A 19,640-nucleotide genomic window follows, 5' to 3' on the forward strand; every position below is an offset into this window, starting at 1 on the left:
GGTGTTTGCAGCCAAACCGCGCTAGCTGGGTTGCTTTCGCTGGGCTTGCGCTGGAATTCCAGGGGACAGCCCAGCTGCTGGCCCGATACCGATAGCAAAAACTTGGACATGCCTCGAAACGGAACGCCGTCCTCTGTTTGATCATGGAAGGCGGTGATTCATCATGGCTGGTTACTTTGTGTCTGCATTCTTCTACTGCTATTTCAGCTACAGAAGCGAGTATGATAATACTAGAGTCTCAGAGGGCATCTTGAAGAAAAGCATCGTCAACAGAACCATCGAAGCATCAGTGAAATAGATGACAGCATCAGCGAACCAACCCGCCAGCGAACAAAAGCAGCCAAGACCCTGAAACGCAACGTGATCCCCTGTAGCGTCTGCCACGCTCCCCTCTAGCTCCCGCGCCGGGCTCTCACCGAAACCACCACGGGGCGCTCCCCATTGGTTCCATCAAAAGCTTGATCTGCTGGCCAGGCTCGCTCTCACTGTGAGAGGAACCTGTTAGAGGGCGCCCAGCTCACCCGCTGCCACCTGCCACCGACGCCCAGCACACCGCGCGCCGGCATCATGCCTCACCGTCCCTCGCACCTCGCACCTCGCAACATGCGGTGAAACAGAAACAACAACACATCAACGCAGACTCGCAAACTCGCAGACCCAGATCCCTCCGACACCGCGCGCCGCTTAGAAATGCAAATCCAACAATCAGACAAACCGGCCATCTTTTGTCGTGTTTGATATACACCCAGCGAGAAACCGGCTCACAGAAGCATCGGCCCATTCGACTCGTTCGAACGCTGATCTCGAACACCGGGCCACGTCAACCTGTCGTCCTTCTCTGCGTGTCGCTGTCGTGTCGCCTCCCGTCGTCTCTGCTCGTGTCCTCGGCAGGGACGCAGTATCCCCGAACTTGAGATGATACCCTGTCCGCCACAAAAGCCATCCCGCCTCCCCGGCACCCCAACGCCGTGCATTCACCCCACAACGGGTCGTGCAGCACTGCATCCAGGCAGCGATGTGCTACAATAGGCAGGTACTGTCTGCCAAGGTCTCCCATTGGATTGTGGTCGCCGGCATGAGTCAACATCATCGAGTCTCGATAATCTTGAGGATGACTCAAAAGGTCCCTGATCATTCTCAACAAGAAATATTGCCCTCATGGAAGCCCTGCCAGGAGACTTTTGCAAAAAGACCTCGTGGCTTGCAGGAGATTTGAGTACACTACCTGCGCCGGAGCTAGTGCGTCAAAGATCGGGGTTCGGGTTGAGGACGGCATTCCTTACCGAACGAGCAACTCAAAGACTCGGCTCTTTCGTGCCTATCGCCCCGACACCTCTGTTTAGACCTGCGTTTTGCTGATAGCATAGGTTGAGCACAGCCTGGGAGGCAATGCAAAAGTCGCAGGTATTTCAACCAGCGGGTTTCCAAGCTGTTCGCCCCTATGCTCCGACAGCATTTGCCGGAAACCGTTCAGTGTCGCAAGCCAAGACGGCCACTTCCCGGCTCGGCCCCACGGTCATTAAGCCGGAGGGGGCCGGCTCCGGGCGGCTGAGCGCCGGGCTTTCCAGTCAGCGTGCTTAACCTCATCACAATACTTGATCTTATTAATTCTCTGATTAGTGAAAATGCTTCCTCTTCCAAACTGCAATGATGTTAGGAGGCCAGTATGCCTTCAGACTGCTACGGGGCAGGTAGTAAATGTCAGAAGGCACCTCGGCCCCGGATCAGACAAGCGGTCTGAGTGAGCTCAGTCGTTGAAGTCCAGCACTCGAATACCAAGGATGGTCTCTTTCTGTCCTGTCTATTCTTATTCAAATACTTCGCGATGAAAGAAGTGCTGTGATGATGGGCACATGTGTCTCATACCCAGATAGTGTACCGACTAGACAGAAAATGTCTGCAGCCAGCGCCTTTCTCAGCTGCAGAAAGCAATTCGACGAATGGGCTCCATCTGCGTCTGCCACCCCGGAGACAAGGTCATGGTTTTCTTCCTTCAGAGGGTTCAGGACGTCCATCAAATGAGGCACAGAGTTCCTGCCTAATCGCCACAAGCAGTCGCGGCTTATGAAGCTTTTGAACACCAATTTCACTGACATATGATGATTTGGGACCAAGTCTTCTTATGGTACCATTTAGGCAACTTCACAATTCTTGAATACCGGGTACAAGATAAACTTGTTCATACCGAGCAGACGGATAACCCGCAGAATGTAATCTCTTGTACACGGATGCCTGACTTACGGAGCCAATTTCATGCATAAGCTTCTGAAGCTACGTAATATAGCGCCGTCCCATTCGCCCCCAGGCTGCTCTTCCACAGGTCTCCTCTTTGCCTTCTTGCGTTTCCGTTGTTGTATGAGTATTCTAGACAATATCGAACAAACTAGAGAACGAGATAGATGAGAGCTGGGTGTCGTTCCATAAACAACGATAACGTTCCTTACCGACAAGTTTCGTCATTGGAACCAAGGACTCCGTCATGCACAGGAATGAAGTTGAACACCCGATGATGAGCATGATTGGTGTGCTATCTTCAGGTCCGGTGCCCACCTTGCTAATATAGCAACTTCACCCCTGTTTAATGAGACATAACTTAAGACACAGCGAGCTTGGATTCGCGATGCGTTCATTGGCAGGGGCAGATTGAGAGTCATCATCTCGTGGCCCAAGGATGTGCTAAGCGGAAGCACGCTATCCACGTTAATTTGAGATGCAGAATCGTGAGAGGCACTGCGATCTGCAGGGCCGCCTTCGTTCTCGTGCTTCATGTGTGTATTCTAAGTAGAATACTCAGGAAGCAGAAACTTATTGGGACTCAGTGATGACGGTTGTTGAGGAACATGATCCAACACGCTTGCGGGTGCTATCGCGAACGATCATCTCAGTGTTTAACATAAAGTCATAGCAATAAAAGCAAGCTAAGCATCTTTAGGCGAGGAATATTAATCGCTAGCTGGGAGTCACTCTTATAGAAGTATAGTGACTATGATTTGGTGGGAAAAACAAATTGTCAAAGAAACCTACATTGAATAATTTTGATAGTCAAGATTGTGGCATTCTCTGTGTATGTCCTCTTATAAAATTTCAAATACGCAACAGAGGTTGAAGACTGGCAGTCCCACGTGCTGTTGGCTACCCTCGTCCATGACATTGCCTGGCACGAGATGCGCACACACGGCGCATGCTGGCTGAATACGATCTGAATTGAACGAAACAAGTAAGACAATGCAATTGCATTTGTCGTGGTCGTGGTCGTGGTCGAAGCTGTCCCGTCAGACAACTTATTTATATTAACGCTCGTCATGGGTTAAGCTGTTATAGATTGCGCAAATAACATCCATTTCCTTCCGCCGATACCATCCGAATATCATCATTCGTCTCCCTGATCCTTATAGAACAGAAGCTTGTTAATTAGATGCATTGAAGCAGTATCCCAGAGCAGCTGCCGAAATGCCAAGCGGGATAGCACCACTGCATGGACATATAAAGACACGCGCAACCAACGTTGTGATGTAGTTTACAGAAGCAGAGAAATGATAATTTTGCACCCGGTTTTGAGGCAGCAGCAGAAGCCAGAAGTTCTCTAGAAAGGCCGTCTCTTCAAGGCAAAAGTGGACATTCATTTATCTATTTCCGTGGCCTGCCGCCGCTAACTTATCACAAAGACATTACTTTCGCAACAGCAGAGTTGGAGACTGACAGGAAAGCTATAATTCTACCCTTACTATAGAGATCATTAGCCAAAGGCTACGTGGGCGCTTGAAACTAAGGACGTAATCTTGTCGTATCAATCGCAAATCCAAATGGTCAGAGGAGCACATTGCTCGTCATAGTTTACTCTTATCCTCTGGAGCCTTATATACCAATATCCCCCAGTGTGAAAGGCCACGTCGGCACCTGAAAAGGGTGGGCAAGAAGAAATATTGGTAAACTTGCATAAGAGCGTGTCTCCGCCGGTGTCTGCCTCCAGCAGTATGAATCCGAGCATGGGCACCTACACCTAGTCTCAACACTTCGTGATGTGTGATCCGAACATTGATCGCAGGTACATGAAAATTGTTACCCCCCACTACACCAATATACTTGCAACTGAATACACTGACGAGAAGCGGAATGACGGACTCTATTGACGCAGAGCAAGCTAAGCCATTCTATTCTTCAGTCCCTAATACTGACACTCCTTCTCAACTTTCAGGAAAAAGCCCGTCAACATTAGCAAACATGCAAGCCACAGCGAGCATTGTGAAGAAGACTTATCTTCAAAGATAACTTGCCCCATTTATATTTCCTATTATAAGGCACAAAAAACATATCATAACACATCTAGGCGATCATGAAGTGAAGCTGTGCGCAGGGTATAAAGGCTTAACGATACGCAGTACCAAATGTTCAGAATCCAATTCCTGATACCAACGGCAACAAGGAATTCGTAGTCGTTTTCATCTGCAGCTGCGGGAGATGTGCATCTCAAAGGAGAGAACCTTTGTTGACACCTGTTCTTGCTTCCCGCTCTAATCTTCTCAAAGGGCTTTGCTTCCTTAAACACATTCCTGGGGCGTATTCGTTGCAAATGCGCGGATGGAAAGCGAGATGACGGACTTCACCGCTGTGTGTTTCAAGCCCCCATTCCTGTTAAGTATCTCACCCATCTATTTGCAATGGCATAGCACATGTAATGCAGAGCCATGACCGCCGGCCCCCATTGGGTGTGCGCCCGCCCTTGTCAACTTCAAGACCAGGCAAAGACACCTTTTTATACCTCTTGCTGCTTAGTATACCTGCCCTCGCCCAGTTTCACAGAAGAATCAATAATGACATCCTCCTGACGCTCTTAATCTGCGAATGATCTGCCTAAAGAGCAGGAACACAAGATATATTAAAGAACACCACATATCAGATTACAAAAAAACCAGCGAGCAATGTTGCCGGACTCCAGTTGAACGCTTAGGCAGACGCGTCTCATGACAGAGGTATAGTTTCTGCTGGAAGTATTATGAGGGGACCCTTTGATGCCCACATGAGATTGTCAGAACGATGAGGCCTACCCCTTCACCCGTCATGTCTGCTGTCTTGACCGTATTCACGCCCATCTTAGTATGACTGTTCACCCGCCGCCACTCTCAACTCCCCCTTCTCAACTACAATATATCCCATCAACTAGTCTAAAGGTCATCAAGCGTACACACACAGGAGCTAGCTTTACACAGCCAAGATCTCGCAAGGCTATTCTCGTCGACCTCACATCACAAACAAGCCTTCATTAAATACCCTCTCAATCTCTTACCACTCTCCATTGCGAAAACACACCTGCTGTTGCACAGGCAGCTTCACCACTCAGTTGGACCATGACATCATTTTGAAGTTTTGATTGTTCCGTAGAGACTGGACAAGCTGATTATATACTCGCAACCATTCAATCCCTCCTTTTGCCCTGTTGTTTGATCCTGTCATCATATATACTGTAAGTCAATAGTCTAACCCGCCCGGTCAAAAAAGGCCAGGGACAAAGTTGATCATTTCCGGTAAAACGCCTGTCCCCGTGGACATTCCCCAAAACGTGACGCCCCGGGCAATGCATTAATAAGCGCCGTCAATCCGTTTTCGTGCCGTAAACACATTAAAGCACTTTACGTTCAATCACTGGCACGATGGCTTAGTCCGCCTTGATCGCTCTGGAAAAGAGGTCAGCTTGAGTGTGCAGAGAGTCGCGAATCGAAGAGTGCTTACCCGTAAATCCTCCTCACAAAGGCATATGCGCTCAGGAAACCAACGGTTCCCGTCAAGAGACCATACACGCAGCAAGCCATGAAGCTGTAGCTGAAGAACAGCATGCTGCTGACGAAGCCGGTGATGTGCAGCTTGAAGAAGTAGTACCACACGCAGTACAGAAACACCCAGACTGCGCTACCACCACCGACCATGAACGACTGCCACCACCAGTTGTAGTTCTCAGAGCAGAGCTGGATGTAGATGGTGACTACAGTCACCTCAGCAATCGTCAGGATGAGGATGACCGAAACCACCGCCAGGAATCCAAACACATAGTAGTAGCCGCTCTTGTCCTGCCACACGGATTGGAAGACGAAGAGCAGCTCGATGAAGATGACTGCGAAGGGAATGAGGCCAGCCAGAAGGATCGACTGCCAAGACTTGATGTACCAAGCTTGCAGCGGGACCTGGCGGGGAATGGTGGCTGTCTTGGTCGGGTGTTCCCAGGTTCCACCGCGAACGAAACCGAACCAAGAACCAGCGTAGACCAGGGGAACCTGGATACACAACCAGAGGAAGATGATCGCCACGAGGGTGCCGAAGGGGATGGCCGTGCTAGAGGCCTGCGCCCAGACGAACAAGTTCAGAATGAAGACGATGCCGAAGAGCAGACCCGGGAAGAGAACAGCAGTGACCAGCGCATTCTTTCGGTAATCTTGTCCATCAAAGGTCTTGTAGACACGTGCTGAGAAGTAGCCGGAGAACAGGCCGGCAAAGACGAACAGACCGACTCCAACGCTGATGAATCCTCCGCGGAAGCTCGGGTTGAGGACGCCAAGGGCGCTCAGAAGGACCAGTCCGATAGCCATGAAAAGCAGTTGCATGCCCGAACCGACCAAGGGCGCCAGGAGGTAGCCAAAAGCAGGAGTCCTGAAAACATCGGCATGCAGCAGCTTCCAACCCGTGACATCTTCCAATGCCTCCTCGTCGGAAGACACATCCGCATCGTTCTCCACATCGTTTCCTTGGTCGAGAAGTCCGCCAGTCTTCTCTGAAAGCCTGGGAGATCTGTTTCCAGTCTTCTTGCGCTTCAGCTTGGGCTTGCCATCCTCGAGAGGAACCTCCTTGTAACCCTTAATGTCGGAGCGAATAGTCCTGGCCAAGATCATCAGGGTGATACCAGTAAGCAGACCACAGATGATCAGCGAGTTGACGATAGCGAGCCAATGGATCTTGGAGCCTTCCTCCTGGTTGACGAAGTACAAATCCCATCGTCGCGACCACTCAACGTTGTTGTCCTCGCGGAAGTAGACAGAGTAGGTGTAGGGAATGGTGAGCTTGGCGTCGTCGTCGGGGTCCTCGTCGTCTTCCGGCTGGTACGAGGACTGCGAGTACTGCGCCGAGTTGTCGCTCGACTTGTTCGGGGCTAGGTAGAGCTCGAAGTTCTGGTCAATGTTCTGCAGATCAGCAGGGCACCCGCTCTCCTCGCGCTTGGTCTGAGGCCCGATGCTCTTGGGGTAGACCTCGAAGCCGACGACGACCTTGCCGCCTCTCTCGCCAGCCTTGCCAGGTGCCTTGCGCCAGCGGATGACGATGGTGTGGTGGTTGTTGATGAAGTGGCGGGGCTTGCCACCGTTGGCAGCGTAATCTGTGAAGCCCAGCTTGAAGCCGGCAGCGTAGTACTTGCGGCTCTTGTCGACGGTCACGAAGCTCGTGGCACCGGGGAGGTTGTCGACGATCCATTCGGTGACGTAGCCGTCCTGCACCATCTCGCGGGCCCTCCGCATCTCCTTCCTTGAAATCTCGCGATTGCACAGCAGGTTGCATGGCTTATCTTGGCCCACGACCAAGTCAATGTCGGACGTTTTTATCCTGTCGCCACGAAGGACCTCGCCGAGGTTAAGGGGAATGCTCTGTCCGCTCAGCAGCCCGGTGCCGGGCTTCGGCTTGCCCGTCGGGGGGCACACGAAGGGGAGGTCGTAGTACGCATACTGAAGCTGCGTGTTATCGGAGTAGACCTTGTTAACAAGGAGCGGGATCTGTTCGCCGTCGTGGTAGCTCTTGATAGACCAGCCTGCGTCGGGAAATGGTCAGCATCGTCACCCAACAACCCAATTCCTTCCCTAGGAGCTTGCGCAGGGGCGGCGAACCTGGAATGTAGAAGGCGTCAGCCGGTGCGGCGAGCAGCAGGGAGACGAGGCATCCCAAGCCGGCCCTCAGCACCTGTCGCATTGTGTCGAGTGTGGTCGCGAGTAGCCGACTAATTCCGCATGAACCGTTATGATGCTAGCTTCGTGTCGAGGAGGCGAGCTGTTCGCTGTTCGTGTTGTTGGTTTTTCCCTTGGGGAGCTGATCGAGTCGTCGACGGGTGTGTCGCCGAGGAATTGAAAGGGAACCGGGGGCGGTTGAGGTAGATAAGATAGGCGTGGAGGGCGAAATAAAGGTAAGACGGTCGCGTCAAATTCGAGAACCAGGTCCGTGGCTGCACGGTGTCTCTGAGCGCCACGCCGCCGCCGCAAATGGGAGGGGCCTCTTCTCCGGGCTGGAACTAAGAAAGCTGGAGCTGGGGGGAAAAAAGAAGAGGGTCGAAAGGGTCGGAAGGAGGGAAGGCGGGATTAACGAGTGGAATCGGTACCAAGTACCAGAGTTCGGGAAGTTTAGAGAGAAATAAGTTCTGGACCAGAGAAGCAAGCTTGTCGAGAGTGACGCAACTCAGCCACCGCAATCCTCCTGTCGAGACGGGGTCAACCTTGGGGCACCAGCTGCTGGAACTGGCGAACTCGTGTACTGTGCAGCAATCCGATGGCTGTCAAGATACGCGCAAGCAGGACAAAACAAGCAGTAGGGATGAGAGAGTCAGGAGTCAGGACTCGCGGGACACGGGAAGGGAGGAAGACAAAACAAGCACCAAGATGGGACGGAGGCGGGAGGGGAGGGGAGGAAGATGAAAGCTGGGAGGTAGGTCACTGGCACAGGCACTGGCACTGCTGGGAGGAGGAGACGAGACGGGACGACGGAATGCGCGGGAACGGAAATGGGAATCGCAGTGGACATGGGGGGTGCTTGTGCACGGTTCAAGGCATATAGCACTGCAGGCCCTGTTAATAAAGGCGGCAGTCACGTCCCGGGGCAATTCATTACGACGTCCATATGAACATATGAGAGACCGACTTGCGAGACCTCCATCTGACCAGAAGGAAGGTCGCAAGATACGACTGCGGAGTGCCGCCTTTCCTGCTGCATCGGGAAGGCATTTAGGGTAATTCCTGGGCACGGTATTGCCTTATCTCCTGCAGCGCCCTCTGTATGGCCAATTGAAGATGCTCAACCAGTCACCGTCCCCCGCAGTTCGCTCGTCATTTCCCGCCCTCATCCCCGACCCCTATATCTGCCGCTGCCTGTTGTTTAAAAACGGCACCAATCACGCACGCAGGCAAGTTGTGTTGGGGAGAACCAGAAGCCGGCACCAACATTGAAAGGCGTGCAGTGTAATAGGTACGGCACGGAGTGAGTTCAAGCCCTCGCCCAGGACGCAGCCAAGATGAAAGGGGTTTGGCGTCGTCACGTGTATTCGTAGCGCAACGGCCATCGCTTCTTTTCGCCATCTCGAAGCCCCCAAACGGAATGGATGGAGTCGCTGCGAGGGCGGCGCATGCGAACACACAGACACCCACCGCCAGCAGTTACAGGCGACAAGCCAACGGGTTACAGGTTGCAGGTTCCATCTTAGCTTACCTACCTTGCCTTACACTAACTATGTGCTCTCACCTCAGACCTTGCACCTTCGCCCTCTTCCTCAGCCGCCCGTCACTTCAGCTGCTGCAGCCTGACACTAGGTATTACCACATCAAAGAGAGATCGAAACGGACCGCAAAGGACCCTACACCGCGATGTGGGTTGCGATCAGCGCCAGTTCCCCCGCCAAACGCAGACGGCGTCAAGACCTATCAATAGCAACAAGAAAGCCGCAACGGCTTACGCTTCCCGCGACTGGGGAACTCGCGTCCTCGTTGGGTCCGCGCCGGGTGCTGAGACCCAAGCCATCGTCATCTGGGTGCTCAGTGCTCAGAGTTGCTCCAGTCCCGGTACGACGAGGGGGGGAGATCACCTCTTCCCCACAAATAATCAGCAATCGCGAACCCCATGTCGTAATCCTTCCAGAGCTCTTCGTTTTTCCGGGGAGGAAGCAATCTCGCCAAACGCACCCCCCGGTCGGTCCAGAACTTTCCGCCAGTCTCCACTTATTTTCTTCCAGCGTCCGTCCATGTCCCACAGTGCCGTGCCGGTGCGCCGAGTCTAAGCCCACTCTATCAGGCCTCCGCTCCGCTCTGCTCCCGTACACCCGTCCCCTCCCGGAGCTGCTGGAGTACCGGCCTTGGCATCGTCGCCGGACTGGAATACGGCATCTTACCTACAGACCCATTCGTAAATTATGGGCCCAGCGGCTTGAATCGGCTGCATGACTTGTGGATACTGGTCCACCTTCAACTAGCATCAAGTGATCACAGCTTAAGCCTGGCGCATTTATTCCATTTGATTTTCGTATTATTATTGAGTGTATATATCCAATTTGCCTGTGCTCTTTGGGTATCGTTATAAACATGCGAATGTGTGGTATCCGAAGAAATGGATGAAATGACGTTCCAAAAGCAAACCCTTTTTTGATTCCATGCCCAACTCCCAGGTTTCTCGTGCTCTTTCGATGCAGTTCCTTTTCGCATCGAACCCATCTAGTACAAAATGAAACATTTTGACAAAGGAAAAGTATTGAGATGTGGTATCGTGTATGAAAAATCTCCGTCAGTCGTAACTCGTCTTTGGTGGTAAACATTGCCGATACATTCAAGCGGTTGGCACTGCTGCCCTCCTCATCGAAAAGTCACCATATCCTGGCAATACTGCGTTGCCTTGGAACTCGGGCGCAGGTTGCTGCAACAGCCTTGGCTGGAGGTATGCATCAGCTTCCGCCTCTTCCTGTTGCGCCATCACCGCATCGAAGCTCGGCAAGCCCATGTCCTGTTGCACGGGAGGCTCCAGAGCAATCTGAATAGGGACAGCCAAGTTGACCTTGGTGTCGCCAACGACAAGCGTCAGTTGCAGTGTGTAAGTTCGGGAGACGATGCAGGCGTGGAAGGTCGGGATGAACGTCTTGCGCGACGTCGGAAGCTTAAAAGGGATCTGGAGGAGAGCAAGGTGGTTGATTGGCGAAGAGCGATCCTTGCTGGAGCGGCGGCCTCGAGAGTGATCCGAGTCAGAGTTGTTGCCCTGCAGGCCATCACTGGAGTAACCAGAGTCGCGACGAGTGGTGGATGCCAGTTGTTGGCGCCAGTGAGTCTTGTCAACCGTCGCCGACAGCAGGGGAACGGAAGTCTGGTAGGCGAGTTGCTGAGTCAAGGCGTAGACTTCGTGGCTGTCGCCTAGGTTGGGGAACCTCGTCATGGGCGTCGCGCCGTACCATGTTTGGGACTGGATCTTTGCAGAGACAGTGCTAACCTTTGGAGGTAGGATATCGGCAGAAGCAGGCTCAAAGTTGAGGTTAACCATGAGCGTGCCTTCAGAAGAGCCACGGCCGTCCTGAGTAAGATAGACAGCTCCAGGCTGGGCGGCCGAAGCTGTGATGCGTCCCTGCTTGGAAGAAAAGATGTTCTTGCGGATCGTCTTGGTCTTGCTCAGAGTGTACCCCTTGTCCTGCTTGGTGATGTTCAAGGGCGGGTCTTCAGGCGAGGAAGGGAGGACGTTGAGCAGGTAGGCGTCCTCCATGACTTTAGTGGGACGTCCGCCGAGCTCATCCTGACGCACAACGCGGGCCTTGATGGCGTAGTGGATCTGGGCCATGTCGGGGCTCATGTCGTCCTTCTCCCAGCTGCCCATGGATGGCGGCAACCGCATGTGGTGGTCATGAATAAGGTCGGATTGCGCCTTGTGAGTGCACGCGCTGATGGTGAGGTGCTGGGGGATGACAAAGTTGAAGGGGATGGTGTAAGTGCGGCCAGCCTCGAAAATCCGGGGTACGGGGTAGGCCGACTCGGGGATAGGCATATCCAGCTTCAGGAAAGTGTGGGACGACAGCTGGGGAATCTGGACGGCATCCAGACGAGTCCTTGAGGTGCCCAGAAGAATAATCTGGACGTAGTCGAAGCGGCAATCATTGTTTGGTGTGATGATGACGTCTCCAGAGATGGGGCTGCCAGAAGTGTACACCTTGGAGGTGTAGTGGTCGTTGATGTTGATCTCGATGCTCATCTTCTTGTGGCCGGACTGGCGGGCGAAGGTGACGACCGAGCTGATTTCGCTGTGGCTGGACATTTTGACGATTTGGATCCGGGACAAGGATGGTTGATGGTGATGTTGAGTTGTCAATGCCTTTCTATGCCTGACGTGTGAGGGGGAGCACGAGCGCCAGTTGCTTTGGTGTAAGCAGGGCGAACATGAGCAAGTGGACGGCGGTCTAGAACTTCAAGACGGCGTTGCAGTGGATAGCGGTCATATATAGATGACGAGTCGATTGGAGGTCCCTGGATATGTGATGGAAACCAGATGGGGACAAGATGGGTTGGAGTGTGGTAACAGGAATCGAGTTGAGGCTTCTGAGTGGTACGGAGAGTAATAGAGTATCACGATGACAAGAGGAAGGGCGAACCGGCTCTCTTTAAGGCTGAGTCAAAGTCAAGGATGGTCAGGCCCAACAGGAGGTTCGTTTGACTTGTCCAAGCAGCAATCCATGGCAGGAAAGCAGGCGGCGCCAGGGCCGGAAACAAGCCCTCCACGCCTTTGCACTTGCAAAGGGCGGGCTCCTCACCTCCAGCCTGCGTGATGGAGGGAGGTGGGCATCGTACCGGTACCTGAGAGAGGTACATGAGATACATGGCAGATGTACATGTTGGACGAGCACAGACGTGGGAGGAAGAAACAAGAGAGAAAGAGAGACTCACATGGTGTGGAGCCAAGGGGGAAAAAAAAAAAAGAAGGGTCCACACTGGGCCGGTGGATGACTCCCCTAAGAAGGGACGACACAGTGACGCCCTTCCAGTGAGCACGAAGGCTGTTTACAGCGTAGCTGCTCCTGTAGCGCGGCTCTTTGGCTGGGGCAACTGGTGTGTTCCCGCGCAGCGATCTCCCAGTTGCAGGCGCATGTGGAACTCCGAGCCCCGGAATGTGTCACAGGGCGGATTGAACATGGAAGGCTTTTTCTCTCTCTCCAGGGCTCTGCTCGGGCTCTGCGCAGGCTCTGCGGAGCAATCATTCACTCTGTAGCTATGACTACACGGCGTGAAAGGCGTGAATGGCAGCTAGTTTTCTCCATCTCTACTCCGACTCCGAGAAGTATCTGGGTCTCGGTGCCGAGAATTGGCTGTTGACTGCACTTTACTTTCGGCCATTCGATGTCTTGCCGCATTCTCGGGCGAGAGAAGGCAAGCTCTCAAAGACTGTTACTGCCCACTCCGCAAATTGATCATGCAATCCATACCTTACGATGCCATGCATTGCTTGCCGGAAGTAGAAGTCTATCTGAGTACCTCCTTCGGCATGCACACGAAAGAGCCCTCTTACACGCGGTCAACATCTACAGTACCCCGTCTGGCCTGACCCTGTCCAAGTGCTGATTTCCCTTCATTCCCATGGTCGATCATTATGAATCTCGGACTTAATAATCCAGATAGATGCTGAAGCTAAAGCAACCAGGAGCGCAGCGGGATTGCACCATTCCGTCGGGTTGGTAAGCCACGCGGTCTTGAAACGACATTAGCGGTGTTGTAGGGAGTCTTGGGAGTCATCATGTCAATCCAACTCAACCGTTAGCATGTCCAAAAGGCGCACGCCCCACTTATTGTCGACATGAACCCTTTCTTTGTTGGACCTTCCCACGCCCATTCCTTCAGACGGGGCCGATGATCGGCAACCCGTCGCGGCATGAGGTACGGTCAGGCAGTTTCCAGCCTTCCGCCCTTCATGCGCATATCTGTAGCATTCACAGCAACGAAGACGTTGTAGGTTCAACCGCGACTGCCTGAAGGTACCTTGCGTGGCTGCCAACGTCAGACCTACAGGAAACTATCTATCGTCTTGCTTTGATGTCCTTCAATTCCATGCCGTTCTTCTGATTCTAGACCCCGAACCAGACTCTCCCACCGCTTGCTTCCTCTCACCCATGTCCAAAACATCTTCTCACGACTGTGACATCAGTGCTCGCCGTACGCGGAAGTCCCAAGCCTTCTGGGCAGACGCCGCATCCTGCTCAGCTGGCAATTGGCACGAATAGCAGGCGCAACAACAAGCAGCACGCGGTGTGCCGAGGACCTTGGCCGCCACCAAGACCGGCATTCTGCAAGACACATCACTTTCCATTGGCCCGCAAATCAGTATCGCTGCAGTGCTCATGTGCGAAATTCATGGCGCTGATATCCCTCGATTTCCTGGCTGTTACTACCGCCGTCGTCGTCGTCTGATAACAGACCGCCAAAAATCTGCCCACTGATCCAGAATAAACATGGCATTCACGTCGTTGAATTCGCCGTGGGACGCAGAACGAAGTGGGTAGTTCGGCGACACAGAGGGCAAGCCGATTCGGAAGGCAATCGGAGCCGCGAAAACTCCAAAGCTTCATCTCCAGTCTGGGGATGGTGCTAAGAGAGCCGAAGCCGACCCCGCGATGCCCGCGTGCCATGCCATGCCATGCCATGCCACTCAATTTTAGGAGCGGGACGCGGGCACGCGGGGGAGAGATAATGGACTTCAGATCAACGACCCCATCATCCCTCACTGCCTGCAGCATGCCAACCTGCCTGCCTCTCACCCCTCAATACCTATCGACGATAAGAGACTCGGCCGGGCATTGATTGCAGTGATCCCGCAAGTCGGTATGCCGGCTGCTGCTCCGAGGAGAACTTCCTGTCGCTTCACACCTCGGTGATCATCCCCAACCAGCCACCAGACCAGCACTGCTACTCCAATCACCACCAGACCATTCAAACTTCATTGTCGCCCTACATCACAACTGCAGGCAAGGGTGGGAAAACTTCCCCCCCTGGTCCTCTGCTTCGTCATGTCTGCGTTTTTCAGTCACACGAGCGACCGCCTTTCCAGACCTGGCTGAGGAAGGACGGCGGACGGGTGCTTCGTCGCCAAAAAATTCAAACCCGACAAGCGACCCAGGGCGGCCAAGGCAGTCGGCGAACGGTACATGTGCGTCGAGCACAGCAAGTACCACAAGTACCACTACCTCTGGCTCGTCTAGAAACGATTCAAAGACGCGTGTGGTGGATATCGCAATTCAAAGACAAAACGACGAAAAAACTAAAAAGGTTGCAAAAGCTCAGCAAAAACACACGACAACCGGCTGGGCTTAACGTACACGGATTTGATGTCTAATGAGATCCATCCAGGGGCGCGGCGCCTAACCTTTAGATGCAAGGCGGCTGGCGCTGGCATTGCACGAGATCCATGCTTTCGGGTCCCCTTAACGTACACGGTCAGAAGTGGATGCCGCCGGCGGAGGCACATCGGTCACCCGGTACGGCCTCCCGTTAGCGATCGAAACGCTCTGCCTCGCCCGGTGGAGTCTCCGGCGCCCAGGCCACCATTCCCAAGGATCCGTGATGGGGGCCTCGCCATTACTTAACGTTAGGGGAAGCCGAATGTCAACAGATCCATCCTAGCTGCGACTCACTTTCGCCATCGTGATGAGGTGAAAATTTTCTCTCTTTAACGGACACGAATCATTCGTCAAAGTCGAGACACGCACTGCATAGTACGGTGTATGGATGCTGCACACACACAAACACGGACACACCGTAAAAACACAACACACAACATCACCGATTGATTCACCGTCACGAATCGCCAACCGTCTCGGGAACTTGAGGAACGCAGCTGGCCACGTTGCCGCCTGCCAGGGGCGTAATTGGATGTCTCTCAATTGCAGCCGCACGACGATGGCGAGCTTATGACTGATGAGATCCATCTGGATGATGACGCTAGAACACATGGAACGGCCAGTGGAAGGCTGGAATGGCCAGGCACGCAGGCCAAGGACGGAAGCAAGCGGATCTTCAGACAGTTGAGGCTCCATCGCGCGGAACAAGATGGGGCTCTCGGGTGCATGTTATGTGTGATGCCATGCCATGCGGCTTTGCGCAGACGACGACAACAACGACGACTGTGACGAAGAAGACGCTAGAGACGTGAGGCTTCTTCGCAACTGTCCATCCCGCATCAGGGGTGCATGGGAAGTCGCTGAGAGTGACAGCATGCATCCAGGAACAGGAGACAACTGTGGGCTCCGCTGGTGGGTGCGGATGATGGTGCAATATGCCTGATATCCACTTTCAGCCGACGACAAACGAGCCGTGGCTGGCCGTTCGTGATCGTCGTCACGATGTTTGTCTGACTCTGGTGAAGGGTTTTTTTCGAGAAAATTTTACGAGCTTGTTTCTGCCCTTTTTGCGTTAGGTGGAGCCCTGCAGGCGCCATCTCTTGGTTCTCCCAGGCCGTCGACCCACGATGAAGAGAGGTGCTGTTTGCCTGACATCCCACGCCCGGAAGCAGGGTCCGGAGCCATTACCTAACACCCGAAACCCAACCGCCCTTCCGCTCCCAATGGGCTCACTGCGGCTGCCTGCGCGTTCGAGACCAGAGTCCGTCTCGAAGGCGGCACGGGAGATCGATCGGATGCAAGCTACCACTCCCAGGTCATTCCCGGACCACGAGATGCTGTCACACAAGGACAAAGTCAAGCGCTAGCCTCTTCTTGACTCCGCGCCTTATGTACACCGCGCCCTGCGACGCGCCTCTTGTCGTCGCATTGATCACACTAGCAACGGCCATCCAGAGCGACGGGCACTTCACCCTCAGAGACAGACGCAGCCGGTTGGGGAACTGCAAAAGCCAAAGCCATTCAACAGCTTACCAAGCCCATGGATGAACAACCAATGCATAGTTGCGCCCTACGGGATTCATATTCCTCCCACCGAAAACCAACATAAACTCGGTGTCTGGAATGCGCCAAACTTGGCTTACATATATGCTCATTGCGTGCTCCACCCCGGACTCTTGCTACTCACACAAGGACATGGCATCATAGGTTGCTAAAGTCAACCAACCACCGTCGGGTCAGATCACAAGCCATTCTCGAAACAGGGCCATTGAAACGGTGACTGCACACGACAACTTACACTGCCGGTCAAACAGAGTTCTTCCATGGTGGCATTTTGGGCTCATTCTCCAACTAGCAGAGTCGCCAATGTTCCTCTACATTGTCTACTTCCCCGGACCAGACATCAAAGCAAGCCACATCCTGCGCCCGCCCTTCAACCAGAAGCGGTAAGCCCATCGACCCGGATACCAGGTCGTCACAGGTCTGAATGAACCATCGCCGCCACGTCGCGCAAACCAGCTGGAGCACGGAACCGTCCTGCTGACTTCAGTTTGCGGGCAGCGCCGTTCAATAAGCTGCATCCAGCTCCACCTGTAGTTTTCGAACAACCCGGCTTTGTATCCAAACGGGAGTATATTACGCCTTCTAAGCCTCTATTGTACTTTGTCTGATTCCTGCAACATGACTTTCACTGGATGCATGTCTAAATGCGATAGCAACCGCAGAGCCGTAAGCCGGTCTCTTAGTCGTGCCACGAAATGTAAAGCATGATGCCAGCGCCAACAGCAATGGCCGCAAACTGAGTCAAAGTCTTGCGCAGCTCAACCATCTTGTTCGGGCCCGTCTCCAGCAGTTCTGGGATGACGGCAACGGTACCCACATACAAGAACGTGCCAGCGGTGAAAGGAAGAAGCATGTCGCCCCAGGTCTGTTTGGGGATCTCTCGTCAGCAACCACACATCTCACACGTTAGCTGCTGCAGCTGTGGGCAACTCACCAAGCTAGTTCCCCAGAGTCCCGCGTTACGCGCCATGGCGTCCTCGCCGGAGCTACCACCGAGCTCCTGGACGGCAATGCCAATCAGCGTGCCGAGCAGGGCGCCGAGCGCCGTGACGAACTGCGCGCCCATGGCAGCCCGCTTGCTGAAGCCGGACTGCACCAGCAGCGCAAAATCGCCGACCTCGTGCGGGATCTCGTGGAAGAAGACGGCGACCGTCGTCGTCGCGCCGATGGTCGGGGACGCGTAGAAGCTTGCCGACATGGCGAGGCCGTCGGTGATGTTGTGCGTAAAGTCAGCGCTGCGTCAATGTTAGCCTATATTCACGGGAAGCAACTGCGCGGGGACAGGCGCACATTAAGTTGAGATAGCCTCCGAGCCTCACGCTGGGGTTGATCTCCTTCTCCGCCGTCTTCTCCACAGCGCCGTTGGAGCCTTCGTCGGCCTTCTTCTTCCGCGACTTGAGCTCCCCCGCCTGCTCCACAGCCGACGACACGCCCTCGGCCTTGGCCTCGGCGTGCGAGTGCGCGTGGCCGTGGTCGTGCGAGTGGCCCTCGCCGCCCGTCGCGATTCTCAGACCCTTATCCATGGCCACGAACGTCATGAAGCCGACGAGGATGGCGACGCCCAGGAGCAGGTTCCTGTTCGGCTCGACGAGCACGAGGCGCGCGCGGTCCGGCTCGTCCTCGCCGAGGAAGATCTCGGGCAGCAGGTGGAACAGGGTGTCGCCCATCAGGCCGCCGACGGCGAAGGCGACCATGACGGACAACGAGGACGGGTCGATGTTCGGCGGGCACAGGGCCAGGAGGAAGTTGGGCGGGCCCGAGATGTACAGCGTCGCGAGGATGGCGTTGACGGCGGGGGTGCCCGGGAAGAGCACGCCGAAGGCGCGGGACAGGAGGGATGGGGAGTCGCTCATCTTGGCCAGCTTATCGGCCGTGAGGCTCTGTACGACGGAGCATTGCTGCGGCATTGACGGTCAGCCTGTCTTGCACACAATCTCCTCGCAGCTTCTAATCCGAGCTCATCGCGAGTCTGTCCGGCCGTGCGCTTACCTGCAGCTGCTCGTCGAGCGCCTCGAGGCTCAAGTCTGCGACGGGCTTGCTCGCCGACGCGAGCTTCTCCGCAACCGAGGACGCGATGCTCAGCTGCACGAGCAGGAACAAAGCCCAGAAGACGGGCTTGGAAAACCGAGCCATGATTTTGATGTTCGATAAGCTTATTTTGCCGTGTCAATTGGCAAGAAGGGGCAAAAAGCAGCTTGTTTTTTTGCGTTTTGTCGCACGCGGGAAATCGGACGAGCTGTTGCAATTTCCCGTCCCTTTCGTATTTGGATCCTAACACTTGTTGAGATCGCATTTGCCCCCCATTTTCCAGCTCCCCCAATTGATTCGGCCCCCCCTTGTGTGCCTCCCTGGGCCGAAAGGTAATTCCGACCATCGGTCGGGGAACGCTGACGCCGACACCGCCGACCGGAGCAGGAGCACTCCAGGCTCACCTCAGCGAGATGGGAGTGAGCAGCGACAGTGGTCAGTGAAAAGGCCGCTAGGCCGTTTTCGGCGGATGGATAGCAGGTCCTGCGTCTGATGCTGCGTTTTTTGAGTTTCCCGTCCAGCACGGCCATCTGCAGTGGAATGGAATCCCAACGGGGACAGCCGTCATGTTCAGACGGAAATGTCTCGACGCACGAGACGTAGAGAGATGCAAAAACATCAGACCGACCAAGGAAAGGGGTCATGAGAGAAAGGGACGGCGCGCAGCTCTATTTATTCACACCAGCTTCCATTTTCGAAGCAGCGACTGTCTGGTTCCGGGGCTAAGAATCCCAGTTCGAAGAGGACCCGGAAGGGCATGCGCGTTCCGTTAGGGGGTTGCTTGGTGCGGGATTGGCCAATGGCAGCCGACGTATTTGGGTGCATGGACTGCTGGGAGGTCGGATCACCCATCCAGGTTGCATCTCGGGATGTGGGAGCGAGCAGGTTGCGCGTCTGCCCGTTTTTTTCTTTCTTCCTCCTTCTGTTTTCAAATGTTGAAAAGTTCTGATGCATGTTTGGGGGCCGG

General features: G+C 54.3%; 3 protein-coding genes across 3 annotated transcripts; all 3 read right to left on the minus strand.

The window, feature by feature from the left end:
• Window positions 1-5,653: 5,653 nt before the first annotated feature.
• TMN7 (Transmembrane 9 superfamily member 7) lies at window positions 5,654-7,941 on the minus strand (the record flags this gene model as incomplete). The annotated part of the gene is made up of 3 exons (XM_036636491.1): window positions 5,654-5,672; window positions 5,728-7,783; window positions 7,860-7,941. 3 exons carry the CDS (start codon window positions 7,939-7,941, stop codon window positions 5,654-5,656), a joined length of 2,157 nt encoding a protein of 718 aa, XP_036497876.1.
• A 2,610-nt stretch (window positions 7,942-10,551) lies between these two features.
• CGCS363_v004643 (uncharacterized protein) lies at window positions 10,552-12,015 on the minus strand (the record flags this gene model as incomplete). The annotated part of the gene is made up of 1 exon (XM_036636492.1): window positions 10,552-12,015. One exon carries the CDS (start codon window positions 12,013-12,015, stop codon window positions 10,552-10,554), a length of 1,464 nt encoding a protein of 487 aa, XP_036497877.1.
• A 5,309-nt stretch (window positions 12,016-17,324) lies between these two features.
• CGCS363_v004644 (Zinc transporter) lies at window positions 17,325-18,778 on the minus strand (the record flags this gene model as incomplete). Its single annotated transcript, XM_036636493.1, has 4 exons — window positions 17,325-17,510; window positions 17,580-17,880; window positions 17,936-18,543; window positions 18,635-18,778. 4 exons carry the CDS (start codon window positions 18,776-18,778, stop codon window positions 17,325-17,327), a joined length of 1,239 nt encoding a protein of 412 aa, XP_036497878.1.
• Window positions 18,779-19,640: the final 862 nt, after the last annotated feature.

Source organism: Colletotrichum siamense (genome assembly GCF_013390195.1).
Source record: "Colletotrichum siamense strain Cg363 chromosome Unknown KSG_Cg363_contig03, whole genome shotgun sequence".
In the NCBI taxonomy this organism is placed as follows: domain Eukaryota; kingdom Fungi; phylum Ascomycota; class Sordariomycetes; order Glomerellales; family Glomerellaceae; genus Colletotrichum; species Colletotrichum siamense.